The sequence below is a fragment of the Protopterus annectens genome, chromosome 6.part1, assembly GCF_019279795.1.
Source record: "Protopterus annectens isolate FY-2018-M chromosome 6.part1, PAN1.0, whole genome shotgun sequence".
Taxonomy (NCBI): Eukaryota; Metazoa; Chordata; order Ceratodontiformes; family Protopteridae; genus Protopterus; species Protopterus annectens.
The window spans coordinates 44,899,599-44,926,461 of NC_056738.1; the positions used below are offsets into that span (position 1 = coordinate 44,899,599).

The 26,863-nt window shown below is 38.2% G+C and overlaps 1 protein-coding gene across 1 annotated transcript in view; it reads left to right on the top strand.

Annotated features, from left to right (window-relative positions):
* The first annotated feature begins 379 nt into the window (after positions 1 to 379).
* SLC30A3 (solute carrier family 30 member 3) overlaps positions 380 to 26,863 on the top strand; it is a 477,738-nt gene continuing 451,254 nt past the window's right edge. Inside the window, exon 1 of the mRNA XM_044075340.1 lies at positions 380 to 1,314. Coding sequence (XP_043931275.1) covers positions 380 to 1,314 — 935 coding nt within the window. The remainder of the gene's footprint in view (positions 1,315 to 26,863) is intronic.

Consider the following 26,863-nt stretch of genomic DNA (forward strand, 5'->3'; position numbering starts at 1 on the left):
GCATTTGCAGTCAGCTACAAGCGTGGATGAAGAGGTGAGGCATTCTGACCATTTGCGGGATAAAGAAGGTGCTTCTACTTCTTCTTCTGCTTTTTTTGGGAAGGGCCCCAACAATCTGTAGCACCGGAAGCGAAACTGAAGACTCAAAGGACAAGGAACAATTAGTTTTCACTGACAAATTCCACACTTCGGTTTCACGTGACAACATTGAAACCATTAGCTGTTCCTTGTGTTCACTTGGTTTTAACATTCACGCAGAACACAACAGCATTAATTGTCTGACAGAAGATGGCTCTTGTAGTTTGAGTCAACAACACAATGACCATGTTGATGACTCTGCTGGTATGCACTTTTTGTCATTCTGAACTTGAAGTGGACAATGGCAATGATTTATGTTTGTCGTTCTGAACTTGAAGTGGACAATGGTAATGATTTATGCTTGTTGACAGACCTAACCTACTATATTATATCCGATTATAGTATTATTGAAAATATTAATGCTGGTAGTGACATAGTTAATGGTACGACTACTGAATACATTCATTTGGAGCCAAATGTAAGTGTTTATCACGAAAATGAGGGCCCTGAATTTTTAATGTCTAATACAAATGGTAATGACAAATGTGAACATATATTGGATGTCTTGATACATTGTCTTGACAATCAAATGTTAAACAATGAAGGGCTTAGGCCTGAGATAGTCACTAATAGTAAGGGTGATTTCAAAATTTATAATTATTCAAGGCTGGTTGTGAGTGAAAAGCATGCTGATTTTTTAGCCAAAGGTTTCACCTTCGTTCCATGTAGGGTGGGTAATTTGGTGGAATCTATTATTGACTTAAAGAGATACACTAGGAAGTTAAATTTAAAAGTATGGTTTAACCAGGAGGCTGCAGTTGAAAATCAAACCAGGAATATTTGTAAAAAAGCTAGTACTTTTAACCCTCCATTGAACGAAACTGTCGAACTATTTGAAAGAATATGTGAAAAGGCAATTAGAAAATGTTATATTTACACTGATAAGTTTGATTATTCTAATTTGACTGGGGAGGAAAGGCAGCTTATGCTTGAATTGATTAAAGATCCCACGGTCAGATTTATGAAACCAGACAAGGGCAATGGAGTGGTAGTTATGGATAAGAGACAATATTTAGATGGCATGAATAACATTCTACTTGATGAAGCCTATGAGGAAAGTTCCCTAAATGAGATTAGGGTGGCATATAAAAAGATAGACTTGGCACTTGAAGATATGATTTACCAGGCCCAAATTGATGTAGATGAGTATCACTTTTTGAGGAATGAATATTCTAGGTTGGCAAATATTTTTGGTATACCAAAAATCCACAAGGACTGGCTAATCAAAATCCACAAGGGACTGGTTAATCCATCTTTCAGGCCCATTGTGGATGGTAAAAGGTCCAAGACTTATTTTATTGCCAAATACCTAGATCATGAAATGCAGAAGTGCCTGTTTTTTTTTTATTATATTAGTAAAGATTCCTGGCAATTTATTGACAAATTAAATGGCATTGAATTAACCACTGATATGATTATGGTCACTGTTGATGTGGTTAATCTGTTTACTGTTATTCCCCATGATTTAGGTATTTATTGGTTAGAATAACAACTTAATAAAACCAATATTTTTTTCTCAAGATGAAATCAACAAACTGAGTGTACTTACGGAATTAGTTTTAAAAAATAACTACATTTGGTTTGAGGGACAGTATTATAAACAGGAGAAAGGAGTGGCAATGGGGGCAGCATGTACCCCCATTTTTGACAACCTTATTATGTCTTATTGGGAGCAGCAATTTCTGATTAATAGTCAGTACATGTCTAATACTGCACACTATACCCAATTCTTAGATGACTTGTTTCTTCTTTGGTAAGGTACAGAAGACAGTTTAAATGAGTTTCTGGTATATATTAATGATTTTTTTTAATTTATCTATGTTTATAGTAAGACTAAAATTTTCTACTTAGATGTAGAACTTGAGATAGATTGGTGTAATATGAATTTTAACACCAGAATTCACCGAAAGACCACATTCTCAAATTCCTATTTGGATTATGGGATCTGGCACCCGCACCATCAAAAGAGAGCCGTAGTTAAAGGCCAGTTGATGCAGGCTGCCAGAATGGTGAGTTCTGATGTGGATTTTTTGGTAGAATTAAATTTTATTACACATATGTTTAAACAAAGGGGATATCCTGACTGCCTTTTGGATGACCTCGCTCATGAGGTAACCCACAAAAGTAAACAAGGTTTTTATAGATCCATATTAGGCCACGGATTTCTGAGTACTAATAGATCTAGTAATGAAAACGTTTTATACAAGTCAGCCTTCATTTTGACATACAATGGCATGGCCAACAATATTATTGATGTGGTAAATGCCAATTGGGAGATTCTTCAATTTGATGTTAATGTTGGGTTGAAAGTTGGTAAAAACCCAAGACATGTTTTTAGGAGGGACAAATCTATAAAGAACATTTTAGAAAGTATTAGACATGAATGCAGAATCAAAAGAAAAGTAGTTAATTTTAAATGTAATTCCTGCTCTTTTTGTCCATTTATAATGGAAACTGAAGGTCAAATTAGGGTTAATCGGAAGACTGTCAATATTAGAGGCCACTACAATTGTAATAGTAAAAATGTTGTGTATATTGCTAAATGTGGAAAATGTTCTAGTTTTTACACTGGGAAACCTGTAGAAAATTTAAATTAAGTATAGGTGAACATCTGGGTGACATCAGCCATTGTATGGTTACTAGTGCTTTGTATAGACATATCAATGGAAATCCAACACATGATTTTAAATTTTTGGTTTTACAGCAGTTAGTGCTGGATTAACAGGGGTGCATTACAGATGTGTATTTGGATATGATGGAATTGAGATGGCAGTTATTTTTAAATGCCTCTTGTTACCCAGGTATCAATGAAACTATAAGCATTGCCAGTGTTTTAAAACTTGATCGAATTTTAGGTTAGTAAAGTAAATATGGATTTTATTTAATAATTTATTAACATATTACAATATTTTATGGTAACATTTATTTAGTTTTGGTATTTGCTACATGCAATATTTTTACTGCTGTAATTTGATGTGTATATATACATATATATATATATATATATATATATATATATATATATATATATATAGCTTTAAAATTTGGGGTGCAATTTTGAATGGCTAATTGAGGGGTGGGTATATATTTGGCTGGGTTTTTGTGCAACATTATTCTGAGGAAGTCTCTGTAACAGAGAGGAAAGTGCTTAACTTCAATAAACTTGGTGTCCTTTGGATTGCTCACATTCTGCTGGTTGGTGCAACAATATCCTAGACCTAGTCATTACCAACATGAGTGACCGGAGTTCCACACCTGAAGTCAACTCCTCATTGGTCCGATCCGACCATAAGCTAATCACCCTTGATATCCACATCCCGCCCCCACCCCCCATTAAGGAAACCATGGTAAAAAATGTTTCCAAAGCCAACTTCATGGTTCTTAAGACAGAAGTGGTGAACTTTATGACACCCATGCAGATGGACAATACAGTTACAACTGCTGAATCCTACACAAATGCACTCTATAAGCACTTACACGAGGGCATGGATCATGCTATCCCAAACAGAACCAAGACGCTATCCTCCAAAAAAAGCAAGCCAATCTGGTGGTCCCCTACCATAAACAAACTGTACAACAGAAGGAAGAAATTGTTGCAAAAGTGAGTAAAATCCCACAAGTGGAGGAGCTCCCTGATCAGCCTCAGTAAGTAGCTGAGATCCCTTATAATATCCTCCAAAGCTAGCTATGAAAACAAAATTGCCACTGATTCTAAGGACAACCACAAAGCATTCTATAGCTATGTCAAGAATCTCAGTGGCAACACCCAAATCTGCTCTGAGTTACAGCACAACGGCACAAAAATTACAGAACCAACTGATATTGCCAACATCCTGGTAGATAGGTTCAGTGCTAACTTTACCCACCCTCACCCCCTAAAGGGCCCATATCTATAGAGGAAAAATGCAGAGTCCCTGTAATCACAACTGCACAGGTAAAAGCTGCACTCTCTAAAGCCAAAAACACAGCATCCATGGGACAACATCCCAGGCTGCATTTTTCATGAACTTCAGAACGAGCTGTCTCCCCACCTAAGCACCATGTTCAATCATAGCCTCACATCAGGCTTTGTGCCCACTGAGTGGCATACAGCAACAGTTGTCCCACTCCACAAAGGGGGAGCCACCACTGATCCTGGGAACTATCGCCCTATTAGCCTGATGAGCCTGGTCTGCAAGGCCATGGAACATATCAACATGGAACTCAAACAAAGACATTGGTAAACTACAAACTATGGATCCCACCCAGTTTGGGTTTGTGAAAGGCAGATCATGCCTCCTGAACCTGATTGACTTCTTTGAGGCAGTCACCAAAGCCGTAGATGAGGGTAAGGTGGTTCATACAGCCTATCTTGACCTCGCCAAGGCTTTCAACACCATCCCCCATTCTGGAATTATAGCTAAACTCACTAAACTGGGTATAAATTCCTACATCACAGGATGGGTTGCCAACTGGCTCACTGACAGAACCCACACTGAAAAGTTGCGCACTCCAAATCTGACCTCAAACCAGTGACAAGTGGAGTACCACAGGGTTCTGTCTTGGGACCTTTCCTGTTTGGTGTCTACTTCTCTGAAGTACAGGCTAACACAGAAGGCCTCTGGCTAATGAAGTTCACAGATGACTGCAGACTAGGAGCCATAATCGAGTCCCCAAATGATGTGGAAATCCTACAGAAGGGCCTCACTAAGACAGATGCCTGGTGTCAGAGCCATGGCCTTAAGCTCAATGCCAAAAAGTGCATTGTCATCCCCTTTGGTAAAAACTCTGTACACATGAACTACTACATAGACAGCAGTCTACTTAACACCGAATGTGTGATAAGAGACCTTGAGACCCAGGTGGACAGTAGTCTGTCCTTTGATAGTCACATTGCCACAGTAGTCAGGAAGTCCTTCTACGTGGCACACCTCATCATAAAAGGGTTCTCATCCAGGAAAAAAGAAGTCAACGCCCCTTTTGGAATGTACCTCACAAGACATCTGCAGCAGCTGGAAAGGCCACAGACGTACCTTACAAAGAGCCTCAAACAGATGCCCTACACTGACCATCTCAAAAAACTCCAGCTTTATTCCGTAGCATATCACCTACTCCGAGGTGATCTCTGCCTAACATATAAAGCTATGTCAAACCCAAAGCTGCTGGATATGCTACACCTAAAGAAATCCCTCCAAGCTACATGCTCTAGGGACCTAAATCTTGTCACCACAATAAGCAGGACATGCAGGAGGGATAGATTCCTGTCCCAGAGACTTCCCATACTCTGGAACAGGCTACCCATCTATGTTAAGCAAAGTTCTTCATTAGCACTCTTCAAGAAAAATTTTGATGAGTGGATGGGAAATAGGAAATACACCCCGGGGATCACGTCTGTTTCTCTGCTCGACAGTGGCACAGGAAAATAACTTTCTTGGGTGGCGTATGCCAGGGAACCTTGTTGGCTAGGCTTACGTAGGCCCTTGGGCTGATATCGTAGTACCTACCTATGAACCTATGAACATGTGTGCTGGAAACCTGGACAGTTACCATGACTCACATATCTGGCACACCTCCCAACTGTATGAGATGTTCACTGGGGGGATATCCCACAGGGTAATTTACTGGAGGCTGCAGGGATATCCCACAGGGTAATTTACTGGAGGCTGCAGGTTTAGCACTGGAACCATGGCTGATGATGTCCATCAGAAATGCATACACACCTACTGAAGAATGCCATCATGAGGCACATGCTGAAACCAGAAATATCATAGAGCATGTGTTTGGGTTGCTGAAATCATGGTTCCAGTGCCTACATACATCTGGGGGAGCCCTACAGTACAATCCACATCAGCCCGGAACTAAAACTGTTGCAACTGCTGGATTTACAAGGTAAGTGTTGGACCTGGAGTGTATTGTGTAATAATACGAATGAATGGCATATCCTTGCATGATGTTACATGGTAGTGTAAGCAAGTAAAAGATGGGTGATTTGTACAGAAATGACTTTAACATGTGACAGGACAGACTTATGTGACTTATATGTTTCCATTATTAAGTAGTAGGCCTCAGGCATCAAATATTCATACAGCCATACCTCTCAAAAGTACTGATGGTCAACGAATGTCCCCAGTTTAGCACCATACATTTGTACTGGAAAATCATTAAAGAGAGAAGTTAGACAATATTGAAACACATTTAATTTTCAGACTTCACAACCCTCAAAAGATCATTAATACTGATGCAAAAAACATTTGCTGCTATGGCCAGAGTCAACAGGCACTGAAGCCACAGTAACCACACTTCCCTGATTGATTATCTCACCCTCTACCTGCCCGAATATCTGACGGCTCACTGGAATGGGTTGGTATAGGCCTACTGGCTGTGTCCAATGGAATTACAGGGGATGGCTGTATGTCAACCTCAGTGTCAGATTCACCCTCTGCGCCCCACACTGTGCCTGTGTTTGGCTACCATCATCATCAAAGTCTGCTGATACTCTGACATCAGGTGGCAGAAGTCCCACACTTCTTCTGTTAGGATCACCTGTGATAAGCAACAGACACAGAAAAAAATTAATACCTACACTATTATAGTGCAATATATGCTAACAAGCTAACAGTGGAGCCACTATTACAGACAGTATAGCAATACACACAATAATCCTGACACCAACATCACAGACTAAATATTTCTTTGAACTGCTCATCCTTACTGACATAAAAATGTTTTACGTAACCATGTGCAGATGATTGTAGAATCCCTTTGCTGGATGGTCTTGGAAGTAGTTAAGCAAAAGGTAAGGACAACATCATCACAGTTAACAGTAACACAGGGGGTGAAACTTTTTTCCCTTTATATTTCCATTAACTATACTTTCAACAAGAACTTGAATGACAAGTCTAACCTAAGCCCATGTGTAATCAATGAGAATGTGTTCCTAACTGTAGCAAGCTATGATTTCCCACCAACCAATTTCTTGTTAAACAGAACATATTGCTGTAAATATTTAACTATACAAGAGTTTTAACAATTAGGATACATAAGCCTACCTGGAAGTTCCTCCTGGGACATACTTGCTGTCCCTGAAACAGTAGCACAAATGTCAAGGACATGCTGTTCTGCACTTTCCTGGGAGCTGTCTGGATCCCTGACAGTGGACGGAAACTCTTCATATGCTTTAGTGATGGCTGTGTATCAGGTCCCCCCAGTACCTATCTGATCACAGGCCACTGCAGCTGCTCTCCTCTGTACAGATGAGATCATGTCAGTGGCCCTGTGGTGCACCTGATCGTATGCCCAGCTGTGGCCACCTACTGCATTTACATATGCAACTATCTGCTGCCAAATATGCATTCTGTCTGACATATCTCCACATCCTCTCTCAAGCAAAGGCCTCATGTTGCCTAAAAGCTTCCACAGTTGCCCTGATTCTCAGGGTCACTGAAGGGTGGTTTTCAGGGATTAAGACACCTGGGTGCCATAATCCTAGGTGTCCTAAAACACAACAGAAGGATAATATACATACATAAAAAAATACCTGTTCCCAGATAAAACAGAAAAGGTAGCATTTCAGTATTACCCACTGCAGAAACATAAAACAGTCTATCTAGATATTTGAAATATGAACAGGAATTGTGTGGTTGTAACACATTACATTCACACACAAAGCAAGGCTGGATGCAAAACAAGGGAGAGTAACAATAGCAACATATCTTTGATTGTGCAAAAACAGAAATGCAGATTTGCTCCCCCACCCTGAAAAAAACAGGCAAATGACACATTTTGGTAGCAATCCATTAGTGAAATCCTAAAAGGGTTATCAAATGAACTGTTCCTGAAACATGTATACAGATTTAACACAGAACATTCAGTTTTAAACTACTGCCAATCATGTATACCTGTGAAATGCCCTGACAAACATGCCCATGTCATCAGTACACTTCTAAGTAATGCATACAGATAACAGTAGCACTTGTCAATTAGTGTATATATATATATATATATATATATATATATATATATATATATATATATATATATATATATATATATATAAAAGTTTACACACCCCTGTTAAAATGCCAGGTTTTTGTGATATAAAACAATGAGACCACAATAAATCATTTCAAAGCTTTTCCCACCTTTAAAGTGACCTATAACCTGTACAATTCAATTGAAAAACAAACAAATCTGTTAGGGGAAAAATATGATTTGCGTCTTTCGGCTTTTCCCGGTTAGGGGTCGCCACAGCGGAACTCCGGTCCACTAATGATTGGCAGTAGATTTTTACGTACTGGCTTGCCGGGCCTAACGCACAACCTTCAATGAAGGAACGCCCATTTATGCATGTCGCTACACAGAAGACGCTCTAACTGAGAATCGAACGGGCAATGTCTAACTGTGAGGCGACAATGCTACCGCAGCACCACCATCGCAGTTTGGGGAAAAATATAAAAAATTAAAAATGTATGATAAGCTGGCTGCATAAGTGTGCACACCCTTAAACTAATACTTTGTTGAAGCACCTTTTGATTTATTTACAGCATTCAGTCTTCTTGAGCAGGAGTCTATCAGCATAGCACATCTTGACTTGGCAATATTTGCCCAATCTTCCTTGCAAAAAAGCTCCAAATCTTTCATGATTGTAAGGGCATCTCTTGTGCACAGCCCTCTTCAGGTCACCCCACAGATTTTCTACTGGACTTAGGTCTGAGCTCTGGCTGGGCCATTCCAAATCTTTAATTTTCTTCTGGTGAAGCCATTCTTTTGCTGATTTGGATGTATTCTTGGGGTCATTGTCATGCTGAAATGTGAAATTCCTCTTCATCTTCAACCTTCTAGCAGACTCCTGAAGGTTTGGGATCAAAAGTGACTGGTATTTGCAATGTTCATAATTCCCTCCACCTTGACTAAAGCCCCAGTTCCAGCTGAAGAAAAGAAACCCCAAAGCATGATACTGCTACTACCATGCTTCACCGTGGGGATGGTGTTCTTTTGGTGATGCGAAGTGTTGTTTTTGTGCCAAACGTACCTTTTGGAATTGTGGTCAAAAAGTTCAACTTTGGTCTCATCAGACCACAACACATTTTCCCACATACTTTTGGGAGGCTTGATGTATTGTTTTGCAAATTTTAGCCGGTCCTGGATGTTTTCCTGTGTAAGGAAAGGCTTCCGGCTTGCAACCCTACCCCATAGCCCAGACATATGGACAATACGGGAGATTATTGTCACATGTAGTACACAACCAGTACTTGCCAGAAATTCCTGCAGCTCCTTCAGTGTTGCTGTAGGCCTCTTGGCAGCCTCCCAAACCAGTTTTTGTCTTGTCTTTTCATCAATTTTAGAGGGACGTCCAGTTCTTTGCAATGTCACTGTTGTCCCATATTTTCTCCACTTTTTGATGACTGTCTTCACTGTGTTCCATGGTATAGCCAATGCAGTGGAAATTTTTGTGTACCCTTTTCCTGACTGATACCTTTCAATAATGAGATCCCTTTGATGTTTTGTAAGCTCTTTGCGAACCATGGCTTTTGCTATAGCAGGCAAATGAGTAAATGTCAGGAAAATTCTACTAGGATAGCTGAATTTTATTTTGCGTTAATCAGAGTCTCTTTAATTGATGGCACGTGTGTACCCAAGAAGACTGAATGTTGTAATTAAATCAAAAGGTGTTTCAATGAAGTATTAGTTTAAGGGTGTGCACACTTATGCAACCAGCTTATTCTACGTTTTTTTATTTTTTATATTTTTTCCCCTAACAGTTTTATTTGTTTTTCAATTGCATTGTACAGGTTATAAGTCGCATTAAAGGTGGAAAAAGTTTTGAAATTATTTATTGTGGTCTCTTTTTTATATCACAAAAACCTGGCATTTTAGCAGGGGTGTGTAAACTTTGTATATTCACTGTGTGTGTGTGTGTGTGTGTGTGTGTGTGTGTGTGTGTGTGTAAATGAAATTTTCTTAATGATATTTCAGCATCTGCAGTATATAATTGAAAATAGAAAGCATACTTTCTCAAGTTCAGTAGTCTTCTGTGCAGATATATCCCAAAGTAATGGCATCTTCTGTGTTCCCCAGATAAAAAAGTCTCCTCACCTTCAGGTTCCCTAGCTACATGGTTGTCTTTTTATGGTGTAGATTGAATCCCAAATACTAAGCTCTGTGTAGCAGATGTAAAAATAGTGCAGGTATCCCTTCAGTGTCTGTTGCTAATGGATTGCAACTGCGAATGATTACTGCTAGGTAGAAGGAAACACAATAGCAATGCAATCTGCCCTACCTCCAGTGAATGTGTCAGGTTAGACTTACAAAGTGTATAGAAGTAATTTTATCAAGGATGGAAATGTAAGCAAGCAGCACACAATTCACAGATTATGTTCATTAACATCCAACCTCCCATTCATTTGTTGACAACTGTATATTATTGCCATTTGATAGCCTCAAACACTTTCAGGACAATGATATAGAATGCCTTACAGACTGTGTGTCTTAGATTACTCTTCAGATAAGACAAGAATGAGTAACAAACACAGAGAGGTAAGACAGAGCTGCATTTTTACAAGCAATAGTCATAAATGGTTGTGTGATCGCTCAGTGCACTACAACCAAAATTAATACATGTACAAATAACTGTTATGTGGTTTGTTAGTACTGTGGATGATGTTGCAGTTGGGTGTATGCAGAATGGTTTCAGTTCCCTGCTGCAAAGCTGTTTGTGTGGTAAAGAGGGATAAGGCACCCTTATTGTGTTTTGAAGGTTCACTGGAGTGAGAGTTCAAATACAAACCTATTCAGAAATATTTCATATGTACTAACAACCATTTTGTAGTCTTTATTTCATAGACTGTTTTTCTTCATTTCAACTACTTTTCCCTTTTATTTACTTTTTTATTTTTTGCCAGTGTTTGCACAGTGTGCAGCTTAATGCAAACAAGGGAAATGGAGAAAATGAATGTCCAGTTTGGCTGTGCTTATCTCATTTGCACAATGCTTAGCAATGCACAAACACAGACTAGTGGCCCACACAGGAAGCAGACAGAACACCTGCAGACAGGGTGTCTGTAAAAGTGTAAAGGTAAAAAAGGATACACTACTGCAAATTTTGCTTTCCATCATGCAACATAAGGTTCCCCAACACCTGCACTCATTGAACACCTGCAGACATGACGTGGACCATCAATCACTGAAAATAGATGTATTCAATTAATTTTGTTGGGCACTGAACAAACATGCGAAGTAGTGTTGCACAGCTGTTAACACAGAGGACTTAAGAATGAGTAGGAAATTATGGAACTATCATCTAACTAGTCCTGTGGCAGCATGTTTAAGTGTAGGGCTGAAATACAGATGGCCCTGGGTTCTAGTGCAGGGTGTGCAGCCTACTTTTACTGTTGTGAAAGTGTAGTTTATAGCAATGAACTGAAAAATATACAAGTGCTATTTCAACATTCTTGTGGCAACAGCTGTAAGTGTAGGGATACCATACACATGGTCCTGGGTTCTAATACAGGATATTCCACATATTTTTACTGCTGTTTCATTTCCAATTATATTCACTCTCACTTATAACACTTTAGATTGTGAAGCTGATATGAATTATATGTATGAGGGATAAGACACCCTTATTGTGTTTTCAGATGTATGAGTGAGAGTATGCTGTCTACTATATTTCTATAAGTATGATTCTGCTATCTGGCCTTGAATGGCCTTTACAATTAAATAAGATATATATACAACTGGATCTATATACAAGAACCTTGTCAGATCACATACATACATGTGTAAGACCTCAAACTGCCACCTATATTTATGAATGATTCCTGGCTATGTGTTAGCAGCACTTCTGTGGCAAAAATGCAAAATCACTGCTATGGAAGAACATGTTTTATCCCTTATGCCTAGGTATGAATTTCACACTTTAAAAATCAATTTTACTAGTGTATAAAGCCAAAAATAAATGTGTCAGGTCATGACATTAATGCCCCCAGTGCATGTCTGCAAACTTAACTCAACTAAGAGGTACCTTCCAATTTTCAATATATATTTCCAAGCTACAACAGCAAACACCCCTCAAACTAAGGTCAAGTGTCCGATTAGCCTTCTAAATTAAAATATTTCTTACCTCCCTGCTTGGCACTGCTGCTCTCCACTTAACATCTCACAAACATGGTTGGCATCGTTGCTTGGGTTTGTGCACTACCAGTAAACTTAATAACAGGAACTGGCAGGAAAGCATTAGTTGCCATTGCTCTGCTTTTGTTGTTAGACATGTCTGGAGCTAGAGGGGAAGCTGCCCAGTTTAGGGCACAGAGGTGAGGTGTCCAGGAGTCCAGGATATTTACTGGACTCCTGGTAAAGCACCAGAGCCAAAGGCTTCTGCAGGTGGACTATTTTAGCTCCTAGTACAAGTCTGAGGCTTGATGTAGTTTGTCTCAGGCTGCATCCAGTGCCACTGGCATCCCACACACTGGAGAACAGTGGAGGCTTAATTTTAATAACTGACAGAAGCACAGAAGGGATAGCATCAACCACTGCTTGAATGAATTTCAAACTACTGACATCCCACAGCGTAAGTATGATAATAGAGAGTATTTGTAATACATAGAAAGCTAAATATAGGCAAAACTGGTATGCATAATGCTCTTCCATTCTTTTCTGTTCCTTCAACAGCTAATTCCAAAAAAGAGTTTAATCACTGGGCTCATGCTGATTGAATGGAGAGACTGAGGGAAGAAAGCAGCACAAGAGAAATATTATTGTAGCTTTAAAAGTTAAAGGGAGATTTTTTGGGTTTTTGTACAGTTGTAGCATGTAGTCTTGTCTCTCCCACTTTATAACCTGTTGCATCTCCTAACTTTCTTTCTCTGTTTGTAACTTCTGCTTAAACTAACCTCCTAAACCCTCAGCTCTACTACTATAGCCCTACTATAGTTCCCTCCCTTTCTCTATACTATTTATCTTTTCCACCCACTTCCTATCAATGTCTATACATTGCCCTTCTTTTGAACAATGATTATCTTTTTGTTTTTACACTCACATGTAATAAATTTCAGTCCACTACTATCAGTACAACCCTTAATGTTCATATTTTTTTTCTTTTGCTTTTCTCTTTATAACTCATTTCATATTTGCAGTGTTGTTTTTAATAGTTTTTGTCCTGTATGTTTATCTTTGCTTATGTTTGCTGGGGCTTTTTCCCCTTGGGTCTCCACTGAAAATGGGTTGCTTACTATCATTGCAATGAAAATAGTTAATAACCTTTTCTTTTTTACAATTATTTTGTATTGTGATTGTTATATAATATTTGTATATTGTCATTTTATTTTTACTTATGTTTGCTGGGGCTTTTCCCCTCAGGTTTGTTTACAAACTCAGTTGGACTAATCCAGTTAACAAACATGAAATAAATGAATAAATAAATCTGTATAATTGGACCAAGCATATGTTCAGTATATGCACATTTCAAGTATTACTTTTACCAATCTGTAGTTATAGTGTGTAGTTGTTAGGACGTATACTTAAATGTAATAATGCAGACAAAATAGTTGTACAATTCTGTTAATGCATTGGCTGTCACATATGGTGATACTAATTTTACCTCTTTTTTCTCTCAACCCAACCTTTATCTCTTTTTTTTCTATTATGTGTCATCAAAATGTCTCCATATCATCCATCTGTAACAAATCACTAAATGCTTCACAGCACAGTGAGGTAGGTCAGCTGCAGTGGATCAGCCTGCCCTTGCTACACCAGCTCCAGCACTGATGCACAGCATGTCTGGGACACAACATGACAGCACTGGCTCTGCTCCCCCTGCTCTAACTATGCCCTCAGCTAGTCCTGCCCTGGCAGCTAATGCTACAGTACCCTCTGAGAGCAGTGGCAGAGGTAGGGATTTCATCAGCCAACAGGAGATGCTAGGGTTGATGCATAGGGTTGTGGACCACACCACTGGTGTATGCCTATACCAGGTGGACAGACTACTCTCCCTCTTGAAACATAGGAGGAGAAGAATACATCAAGCACTCCGACCACCAGAAGAGTAAGGGACAGTGATGACAGTCCAGTGGTTGAGGACTAGAGTCTCATTGTCTCCATGGTTGATGGGCATGAGCCTGGGTTGTCCCTCTCTCACCCCAATCATGGTTCCACCAAACATTTGTGTCCCTCGCCATCACTGTGTCTTGTCTTGCTTGTCTTGTTTGCAGTTGCTTCCTCACCTGCCCAACTTTCTTGACCCAGAAATACCAACGTCCCTTACCCAACATTCCTCACTTACTGAATTAAAAAAAAAAGTGGGCACCTGTCCCACAAAAAAAAATATTGTCCCATACATGGCTCTCCATTTCACACATATGTCTTCTTGACACGCTTGGTTCAGTTCAATTTCAGCTAATATTCCACATATATTTTCAGTTTACGCTGTTGAAGAAATTGATAGTTATAATTCTTTCCTGCCTCCTTCCTGCACATTCCTGTATTGCTATCCCTTTCTTTTTCCCCTGCTTGATCATTATTTCACCACTTTCCTATCTACCCCATTTTAAAACCTATAATCTATAGCAATGATTAAAAATGTTGCTTTTCAGGATGTTTGTTTAGTACACTACTTATATTAGACCAACCTTAGAGTATTATAATAATAAGAATAATTTAAAAAGTATTGAAAGTGTGCAAAAAAAGTCTTACTAAGAAATGTTACCATGTAAATACAGGAGTTATGATAAACAGTGTAAGTTTCTAGACTTATTAGGTTACAATAAAGTTATATAAGTTGTAAATTAATACCTACTCTCAGTGTATTTTATAATCCATACTTACATGTTTTAATATTGATTTGTACCAAGGTAATGTACCTTCAAGGTATAATAATTTAAAATTGCATATAAATCCATTCAGCACTAAGCTGAGGCAGTCATTTTTATCTTAACGTTGCCTGCTTTTGGAAATGGATACTAATTAAGATTAGATCCTTGAAAATTTTGAACATATTCAAATTTAGTTTAGATAACTGGAATGGGGACAGAATTTATGATCCTTATTTGATCAAATCAGTGTTCCTTGATGTTTTTTTTAACCCAGATACTGTAACACTACTTATGAACCTATTTATACATATATATATATATATATATATATATATATATATATATATATATATATATATATATATATACATATATATATATATATGTGTGTGTGTGTGTGTGTGTGTGTAAACTTTGAACATCATATCATGGAGGACGAGATGATCAAAGTTTTGAAACTTCAAACATCCAATTAAAAAAAAATAAAAACAAAAAAAAGTGGCCTTTTACATTTTTGAAGGGGGAAAACCCTGCTGCACCCTCCACACCCCTTGCTACTTAAATATACCAATTGTGAAATAGCACTATAGCAAGGAAACCAGTAAATTTCCTGTTCCACACTGTATGACAAGCTCCATTCAGACTGTTCAAAGTTTTAAAACTTCAGTCATTTGATCCTCAGCCATATGACGATTGATGTTTTGAAACTTCGATCATCTGAAGGGGACCTATATATATATATATATATACATATATATATATATATATATATATATATATATATATATATAGATGCATACATATATATATATATATATATACATATATATATATATATATATATATATACACACACACACACACACACACACACACACACACACACACACACACACACACACACACACATACACACACATGTAGTGAGAGACAGAGCTGTCTCCAAGGATTCTGCAGTTACTGTGGATCAGCTTCAGATTGCACCTCACCATCCATCCTTGGAGAGTTTGCAAAGTCAGTTCACTCTGAGCATGTAAGTGTGTAATTTGTTCACCTTCATGTCCTTGGTTTTGGATTGCACTTCATCACCCTCAGAGGATTTGCAGACTCACATCAACTTGTAGAGTTTACTTTTTCTAGGCCCTCCTAAAAACACTTTTAAGTAAAGGTCTAAATTATTACAATCAGACAATAAGGACAGTCATTACAGCTTCAGTTTTCTTATCATTCAGAAAATGAGCATCTGCCCTTTTTAGTCTATATATTAAGTAAGTAAACCCACTTTGGGGCAACAGAAGCACTGTCTGTTTAAGTGATTTGCTGAGAGTCACATAGGTGGCAAATGGAAGTAGAAAGACTCAACCCTTGCTCCCTTGACTGCAGGAAGTAGCTCATTAAGAGCTCAGAGCTTTAACTTTCTGCACAACTGACTGACTTCTATTAACTTCATTTTCTGGTAAGTCACTGAGGATTACAGTCAGTTTCATAATTATTGTTGTTGAAATGCAGGTGGATGCGAAACCTGTATTTCTGTTAACTTTTTAAGTGACTTAGAGTAGTCTGTCTCTTTTCTTTTGCTGATTTTGGGGAACTTATCTGATTATGTGTCATATTTATGTCTTATGCTAATTTCTTATTTGTGGTAAATCATTGAGGGTTACAGTCAGTAAGCAATGGTAGCTATTGGAGTTTTGTATTTCTTATTGCTCAGTAAAAGGATGTCTATGCAACACCTGTTGTTCTGTTATATGTTTTAAGTGAATTAGAGTTCTCTGATACTTAAAGCACTGAGCTGTTAATGAACTACTTCCTGTAGTGAGAATACAGGGTCTTAATCCTTCCACCCCCATTTACCCACTCTGTGGCTTTAAGCAACTCACTTAACCAAACAGTGCTTATGGGTCAACCGTAAAAAGTTAAACTTTGCAAAGTGAGTTTACCAGGCAAACAAACAGTGAAAATAAAATATTTAAAATTTGGCTATTTTTGAGTCTTTGTCCTCCCCATTATTTTTGGTTTTGTCCAGAATTTTTGAACAAAGACAATGAGAGATATCTTGGTCTGTTCCTTGTAAAACTTACAGTTTTAGCCAAATTGATATGGATTATATTCCCTAAAGATAGGCTTGTGAGTCTCAGACTTTGAAATCTTCAGAAAATGCTAGTTAATGCAAAGCTTGTTAGTTTAGCAAATTTCTAAGTATATAACATAAATATTTAATTTTTGGGTTGTTGACTCTAATTCTTAAACTAAGAAGTTGAGAGAACACAGAAGCATTACAATGGATTGCACTGCATGGTTATGTTTGCAGCGAGCTGAGATGCATTTCTGTGGCATTATTTGTGAATTTATTCATTCAGTTGATCTTAAGCAGACATCTGAAGAGTACAGTTATACAGGGGGTATAAGTGATGGTTTTGTGTGTGTGTGTGTGTGTGTGTGTGTGTGTGTGTGTGTGTGTGTGTGTGTGTGTGTGTGTGTGTGTGTGTGTGTGTATGTTTGTTTATATAAGAGCTTGATTCCATCAGCTCAGAGTAGTTATGATGTAAAGCAAAAAATTGATTGTAGGATTGTAATAAACTGATGCAGCATCACATGGGTCATGCTCTTTGGATATAATCCTTGTTTCCTTATTTTGTTCACTGTTCACAGTGTGTTTATTATTCTGCTGTGACTGGAGTCGATAGCATGCCGTCTACAAGTTTATTGGTAATATTTTTATCATGAATAGTAATTTAAATTGTTTTTGCAGGCACACAGGTGTGAAATGCAGTTTGCTGGGCTACAGTAGTTTGTCTGGTAATCAGTACAGCTAAATATGGCTATAAGCTTTTAATGAGCTGCTTCCTGTGGTGTAGAGTTTGATTCCCTTAGCCTGGGTTTGTCTACTGTGTGACTCTGACCAAGCCATTTAACCAAACAGTTCTCCTCAACTGCCCCTGAAAAGGCATACTTGGATCCAGAGAGTTGTCTCAGGTTATTAGCAAGTACATTACACATTTGTCTTTTGCATTCCTCCACCTTTCACAGAGCCACTAATTAGTGATTCACTATATGCTGTTTGACTATGAATCCCATGTCTCTTGTAGTTTAATGGAGTACAGGTGTATTTTTAATAAATGTGAGTTTCAAGGGAAAATAATGTTTCTCATGCTAAGTATATTTTCAAATGCAAGAGTGTTTTGTTTTGTTAAGCAAATGGCTGTCATTGTTTTGCTGTAAATTTTAAAATAAAGTTTTAATTAAATTCAAATCTCAGTGATCAATGTAAAAGGAAAGTAGAAAGTAAACAAGATGACATGTTTGAACAGTGTTTTATGGAAAATGTGAAGAGAAAGCCAAGCAATGGGACATTGGCATGGTCGGGGGGCAATCCATTTCCCTACATAGGGCCTCAATTGACCACCATCTGGCTCTGTTGATAGTGTATGCTGCTGCAATACAGCACTATCAGACATTCAGCCAGTAGGTCAGACCTGTACTGAGTGACGTCAGAGGGGATAGCTATTCTCAATGACAAGGAATACACGGGAATGTCAAAAGTGAGATGTAGGTGTCCTACAAGCATGAAAGACCCCCCCACCAAAAAAACAAAGTATGCTATATGCAGTAATGTTGATGATTTTTGTAAGACTTCTGGGCTGTTGAACAAAAGTTGCTGCAACATCTATATTGTATTTAATTGTTTTGCCTTATTTATTGCACTAAAGAATTAAATCATCAATAGTCTTAAATTATGTAACAGTCTAAACATTATATTTTAGTAATACATTTTTGTAGTACCTTCTTTATAACTCCAGCAACTGTGAAAGGGTTGTCATTTATCAGGTCAGTATAGTCTGTGTTATTTGGAGTGATATTTAAAATTTCCTGATCTTCAGCATCCATTATGCAGTTATTGTTACAAATTACTGTGATGCAGTCTTTTCTATAAGCTAGGATTGTAAAGAATTTCTGTATTTAGTTAAAAATTACACTGTCTGCAATTAACACAGAGTGCTAAACCTCTTACTTATTAATGATCTGCTTCCTGTGCCATGATTTGAATCTTTCTACCTCCATTTGCCTACTGTGTGACCATGAGCAAATCACTTACCCAGACAGTGCTTTGGAACAATTGAGAATTTGGGCTAGGCCCTTTAATGGTCTCCTTGACTGCATGCCTAGGAATAGGTGAGTTTATTTGCCAGACATTCCCTAATGTGTAGCTGATCTAGTTCAGGAAGCATTATGACAGTATCATCAGCAAAACTATTTTTAAAGCAACATAGGCCATTTACTCTTCTAAGCCAGCAGGCAGTACATTTGTAGATAAAACCCTGAAATGCAAAGTTGCTTGGCAACAGCAACACCTGCAATAGTATTTATTCTCTTGAATGTGGAGTTATTCAGATAACCTTTACTTCTGCAGAGATTGCGCAGACTGACAGTATGTGCTGTCAAGTTGTTGATATTTCTTATGTTTTCTATTTAAAATGTGATAAACATGGCTGGGTCTTATAGTGTGATGCTAGTGATAATTATATAATTTCATGTACAAATGTACCAATCAAGTATATGCAATTTATTTCTTTGTTACAACAAGGGGTGTGCACAGTCAACAAAGTAGCTATAACTGCTGGTGGGTGAGGGGGCTATCTGTGGTAAAAAGTACTTTATGCAGTTGCCATCTGTTCATTTTTAAACAGTCTTTAATATGGTTTTGCAAGAGTAGTGTTCATGTGTGTGAATTAAGCTGGAATACTTTATTATAATACTGTGTGTGTTTCTGTAAAACAAATGTGAAATACGCTATTTTGGTCATTATGATTATTAATTTTTGACAAAGACATCTGAGAATCTGAGAAGGATGCAGTCAGCAGTGTGGATATGATTGCTGCTTTGTAGGATGTCTAGGGATAAAAATGAGTTGATAAAGTTAAACTGTCATTAGTGTGTCTTTTTAGAACTAGTGTGTATTTATGTAGAGCAAACTGAAATACTTTACTGTAGCCACTTTATCACAATCAAACATGTGATGTGTTTGCAGGCAATAATATGGTCATAATTGATGAGTACAGATATCTTTTGCATTATAATGACAGCAGCTGGAGTGGTGAATACAAATGAACATATCCATTTATGCATGGTCCTAAAATGTGTGTAGGGCCCCATGGTTTGAAAACTGTCTGGTACCCAAGGTATTCTTAATCTGCTACAGTGCAGGAATCATTTGAGGTAGTATTAACACCAGTACTTTCAGACACTTATGACATCCACATACAGGCAGTGCAGAAGGTTAGTGTTTAGTTGGCATTGCTAACTTTAGGCTAGATGTACTTCTCATGGTAGATGTGTGCATATAACTCTTAAATGTTTCTTCAATGCGTACTTATTCAACATCAGCTGTAGCACCACCTCTGTAGATGTTGCATGGTATATGTGGACATCATATCTTTAATGCAGTGTCATATACCTGTTACAGGACTCATTAACAATGTCATTACATATTTCCTAACAGAATCACCAGCAGAAATAATCACATGCTTTACGGCAGCATGACAATTGATTTTGACAGCAGTATGCTGTTAACAATGATTTTATTACTCTCATTCACATGACACAGTCTCAGAACAGTGGCACACAGTTGCAAAGTATACTTTCAGGACCCCTCCCCCTTATACCAAGCAGGTGATTAACTCAATAAGTAGTGACAGAGGCTTCACAGACTCAGCCTAATGAGAAAATTACATTACAACAGGGGGGGGGGGGTGGCACAATGTGGCTCAAAACCTGTTTCTTGTGCAAATCATGATCCCCTTCATGAAGGGTCAACCCTTTCTGAGGTAGCAGTTCCTACTGTAACAATTGTACACTGGGATGCCAAATGAATACATCTCTCGCAGTTAGATCCCAAGGGCTGCAAGGCCTTGTTTGCATACCGGCAGATGTGCTGTGACATAATTCTGGTTTACAAAGTCCATTGAACATGTGGGAGAAACAGACAAATGCAAGGTCTGTAAAACAGAACTGGAAACAGTAATATATCTTATTGCTGAGTGTGATACACTAATGGCAGAGGGCCTGTATACTAAAAGGCATAATAATGTGTCAAGGTTGTTGCATTGGGGTTTGGGCAAATATTGCAATACTGAAGTAGCTTAGAAGTATTGGAAACATTAACTATAAAGCATTATAGAGAATGATGAAGTTTATATCACTTGGAATCATCCTTTACCAACAGATCAAAAAATGGATATGAGAAAACAAGATATAGTAAGTAGCATTGATCATTGAAATTGCTGGGTGGCCACAGTGGTGCAGCGATTAGCATTGTCACCTCACAGCAAGAGGTTCTCTGGTTTGATCCTTGGCTGGGGTGCTTTCTGTGCGGAGTCTGCATGTCCTCCCTGTGGTCACGTGGGTTTCTACTTGGTGCTTTGGTTTCCTCCCACATCCCAAAGACATGGTGTAGGTGGATTGGACACTCTAAACTGGCCCTAGTGTGTGCATGTGTGTGCCTTCTGTGGAAGGTTGGGCACCGGGCTGGCAACTCAACACCGTAAAACTCCACTGCCAATCAAGAGAGGACAGGTGATCCGCTGTGGCGACCCCTAATCGGGAAAAAGCCAAAAGAAGAAGATTGATCATTGAAATTGCTATACCTAGTGATTACAGTGTCTTATGTTCAGATCAACACAAACTCATAAAATACCAGGATTTGCAGGCAGAAATGAGGACAATGTGGAGGAAGGCTACCCAGACAGTTCCAACAGTAGCAGGAGTAACGGGTCTCATAAAAAAGAATTTACAGTTGTATTTAGATACGCTACCATTGCATGTAACTCCATATGACTTACAGAAGGAGTCGATTCTGGGCAAAAGAGCAGTTTTGGCTAGTTTCGATTAAAACAATACTAATTTCACAAACTTTAATAATACTGTACTTTGACTAAGGAATGGGGTGAATTCCCATCATGGTATTAGAAACCCAAAAGACTTGGAAAAATTAAACCAGGGAGAAATGCTGCATTTACAAAAAAAAAAGAAAACAAACAAACAAAAAGAGAGAGAACAGCTGCAGCAGTGACAAATTTCATTGTGGAAAACAAAATACACTCCCTTTAACAAGTAAATACAACTTCATTAACACAGCAGTGACTTAATCACACTATAGACCTAAACTTTTACATAACACCTGCCACTTTACAGGTCATACAAGGTCTGACAGTTAACTAGCACTAGTGCCTTTGACCACAGAACACTGGACAAATGATAATGTCTAATGCCATACGACCAATGCATTAAGTATTACTGCTGCAACTTTACATTGTCACGTAGTGAATGTCAAGGCCCGCAGTTATGGACTAGATGTCGCCAATTCATCTATGCAGCTATGTACAGGGCATGATCCTGCTGGAGGGGTTGGCATGCTGCTGTAGTCAGCTGAACACCATTATTAGGGCTACTGATGGAAATCAATAGAGGGAAGTGCACCTCCACTATCAGTGTCTGGCTGTGGCAGTCGCACACCAGACCAATATGCAATCATGTTATGCAGAATGCAGCAGACTAAAAACTCTTTGCATACAGTAGCAGGCTCATACTGCAGGCCCCCCAAATCATCAGTACAATGGAAAAGGGCTTCGAGAAGCCCAAACATTCATGCAATGACTATTCTTGTCTGAGACAAGGTGGTGTTAAAGTAATCCTTACCAACTCCCTGGAGGTTATGGGCCAGTGTCATTTGTCAGGGTTCAAGAGGGTATCTGCATCACCTGGAAAACAAAACCCAGAGGGGATACATAGCAAAAAAGAGGGGATTACTCAGTGCTACCTATGTCATCATATAGATAGATAGAGAAATACATACCTTAGAAGATATCGCTACCCTGGAACAGACTTCCCATCCATGTAAAACAACATTCATCTATTTCCCTATTCAAACATAATGATGTAGTTCAATGGATAAGAAATAGGAAATGTATCCCAGGACTGACCTCTATCCTTGTAATGGACAAGACAGTGTATAAATGTTCTACATTACATTAGGGTTCCATAATACACTGACGGTATGAATCTAACAATTAATCCTTTACAAATGAATATTATTTAAATAAAATTACTGCAAGGTTAGTTAAACACCTATGAGATAAAACATAGCTAGGCAACAGTCAGGGAGCCCGCAGGATTTTTTGCAGAGGAGTGCAAACCCAGAACCCAACCCACACAGCCCCACCCCCTCTGCCCACGCAGCCCCACCCATGCAGCCATTCCAGTGTCCCATTACTTGGCTATTTCTCCCCATTTGTCACAGAGACTGTTCAAATCTCTCAGTTTGCATACTGTTTTATGCTTTACTTCTACAATGATTACAGATATTTGGATTTCATTTACAACTTTTATTTCAAATTTTATAGCACAACACTGATAGACATTTACTAAACCTAAACAAAGCCATAGTCTTACAATGAAAACAGACAGCATTAAAACTTTACCTTTCAAACCCGCATTCACTGAAACAGCATTGAAACCCACATTCAAAGAAAATGCATCTGGCCAGTGGCAGGGTAAGTTTACCTTTGTGCTGTTTTCAAATCATAGGCTCCTTACACGCATTTTTAGAACCATGCAAAAGTTCTTTGATTCATCTTCCTGACTGTACTAATTATACTATATAATAATTGAATTATACCCCTTGTATAATATAGCACCACTTGTTAGAGTATGTTTTAAATTTATAGTTCTGAATATTTTTCCTTTAAGCAATGAAACAAATCATATGAACCAGTAATGACAACCTGCCCAGTTCAGAACATTTCAACCCTAAAGGGCCACTCAAACTTCCGTCATACAATTCACCAATATCAATCAATATGCAGAATCTCTGCAGAAGTAAAAGTCACCTAAATAAATCCACATTAAAGAGATCTGAAACCAATGAAGAGGTTGTTGCTAGAAAACTTTATATTTCATTGTTTCATTTACAAATTCAGTGCCTGTTGCCCTTGAAGAATAAATTGCCTGCGTTACATTAAAAGAAATGGTAAGCTGATATATTGCAAAACGGAATGGGTGGCAAGCTATAAAACAGGTTAATAGTTATTAGGTGTCTCATCCAAAGGAGGACATACTAAGTACTGCAGTACCATACCCCCTTAAAATACAAATGTACATGCTGTAGGAATAGCACCTACAGCCCTTTGTATCAAGACGCAAGTATGCTACCTGCTGTGCTAACACTGCCTTAAAGTTCTATACCACAATAATGATACCATTTGCTAAACAAAACAGTTGCACATTTTAAGCAGACTTAGCATGAGCAGCAGTAACCTTTGCTTCCCTTGAAGCTAGGGTTGCCAGACGTCCCTATTTGGGCGGGACTGTCCCCGAGATCAGCAGCCTGATCCTGAGTCCCGCCCTGCCGGTTTAATTCCTGGCCAGCCTCCGCTTTGTTTTTTTTTTTTTTTTTTTGATTGGCCCATATACCTGGCATACGGGCCAATCAAAAATCGCTAAACACGGAGCTACTTGTGTTCCACATTGCAGAAGTAGCTCCGTGTTTAATGATTTTTTTGGCCCATATGCTGAAATATGAGAAGCTCCGTGTTTAGCTTCTGTTGAATGCAGAACTGCAATGTTCCGCATTAAACATGAGAAGCTCCGTGTTTAGCGATTTTTGATTGGCCAATCAAAAATAGCTAAACACGGAGCTACTTGTGTTGAATGCGGAACTGCAATGCATTAAACACAAGAAGCTCCATGTTTAGTGCAGAGTTACTGTTCTTTAATGTGGAACTCTGTTCCGCATTAAAGACCCTTTTTTGTTTTTTTTTTGGTCTTCACTTGCCATGAAAGACCTTTTTTTTGTCCCTACCTGGCTTGTTGGAAATCTGGCAACCCTGCTTGAAGCTCACAATTTTGTAAAAATGCACTTGAAAATAAATTCCACCTGCTAGATCTAACTAGGACATTTCTCTCTCTCTCTCCCTCTCTCTCTCTCTGACCCTGTCTGTCTGTCTCTCTCTCTCTCGCTCTCACTCACACACACACACACACACACACACACACCTCAACTTCTTAGTGCAGGGAATCTGGACAAAGCTTAAAATAAACAGAGACAGATTATAAATATTGCTTTCACGAACTTATAAAATTGCTAGAATAACAGGATTTGTGCAGTTTGCATTTTTCTAAAGGATATTATGTCTAAAACTATTTAGCAACTTCAATCCTTTTTAGGAGGAATATGGGGCAAACATCTGGACATTCTGCAAAAACCTGGACAGCTGAGGGGTATGTTACCTCCCTTAGAGATTTTGTCAAACTGTCCTCCTTTCTGCATATTTTTACAATGTTTACTCCTTCCACCCTTGACAATGTACATAAATAGATTTTGTCAAAGTTACAACAACTTTAAACTCTGTGTGAACTTGGTGTTTGTTTTTTTTTTTTGACAGAAAGGTATAAAGGAACTCATGGCTATGTATACAGTTGAATCTCTCTGTACTGAAGTATTCCCTACCATGATGTTGCTTTAATAAATAGTGTGTTTGCATTCAGAAACCTTTACAGTTTTATACTGAATTTTATAGCTACATGAATTAGAAAATAACCAATTTCCTTTTCAGAGCCTAAGCTAAAAAGTCCACTTCTTACAAGCACTCCTTCCTCTGGAAAACATCTATATATCCATTATCACAGAGACCTAGTTCAAGACAGATGACAGCACTCCTTTAATGCAGAATTTCAATACCTGCCACAAGTTCAGGCCTACCACCTTAGATGAAAAGGTGATGGTGTCTACATATTCTTAAAGAACAATTCATGTCCAGACTTGCTAAGTGAGATAATGATGTGGAATTCCTCTACATCCAACTTAGCATTAACAAAACTCCTTACTGTGTCATACCTAACTATAGGTCCCCTCTATGTACCCCATCAGTCCATATCTCCTACCTAACTAAAATAGTGTCCCTATGCATTAAGCCAACACCATTATTCTAGGAGACTTCAATCAACTACTCCTCCATTAATTGGGAAACTTGTATATCCTTGAGTATGTATTCCCAGACAGTTCTTGATTTCATCAATACGGGATACCTGTATCAGTTCGTCTGTACCCAAACAAGAGTGATAAAATCCTGGACTTGGTCCTTAACAATATGGGACAACTCTGGTGTCCACCAACTGCCATTTCCTCCCTGGTTAAACTGGACCACAAATCAGTCACATTAATTAGAAGACTGAAGCCAAAAGCATCTTCCAATACCTCTGTTTTCAGAGATTATGCTAAGGTTAATCTACTAAAACTAAGCAATGGCCTGAATTATGTGGAGTCCTTTACTGTCAAATCCTATGCATATGTAAATAGCTGCATAGACACATCTACCCCCCTCTGAAGTAAACAGAAAGCTACATTTAAGAATAATTCCATTTAGAAATGGAAAATGAGAGGTACCAACCACGAAGTTAAAATTCAAAAAGCACACTGAAAAAGTCCAAACTGCAGGATAATGTCCAATACGATTTATTAGAAATACAAGGATAAGCGCTTTTGCGTGGTAAACCCACGCTTCATCAGATAACAATAAACAAACTGCTATGCATTTAAATACCCACTTGCCCGGGAAAAGTTTTCAATTAAAATAATTAATTAGTTAATTAAAACATTACTAATGTGTAATTTCATTATAAAAACTTATATTGTTTAAAAAACACCATTCTGTATGTAAAAACCTTGTATGAACGATAAACTGCCAACGAATAAGTTGGTACTTTCACATGTCAGCAAATTTACATATTATATACCTCCGTGCACATTTAGTTCCTAATTAGAATCTCATATCAAAACTATCTAAATATATTAATTATTTACAATACATCTAATCAAATATAGTGCTATCTCATATATGTGCATATGTATGTGAACTAAACCCGTACTTTCAAAGTTCACAAAA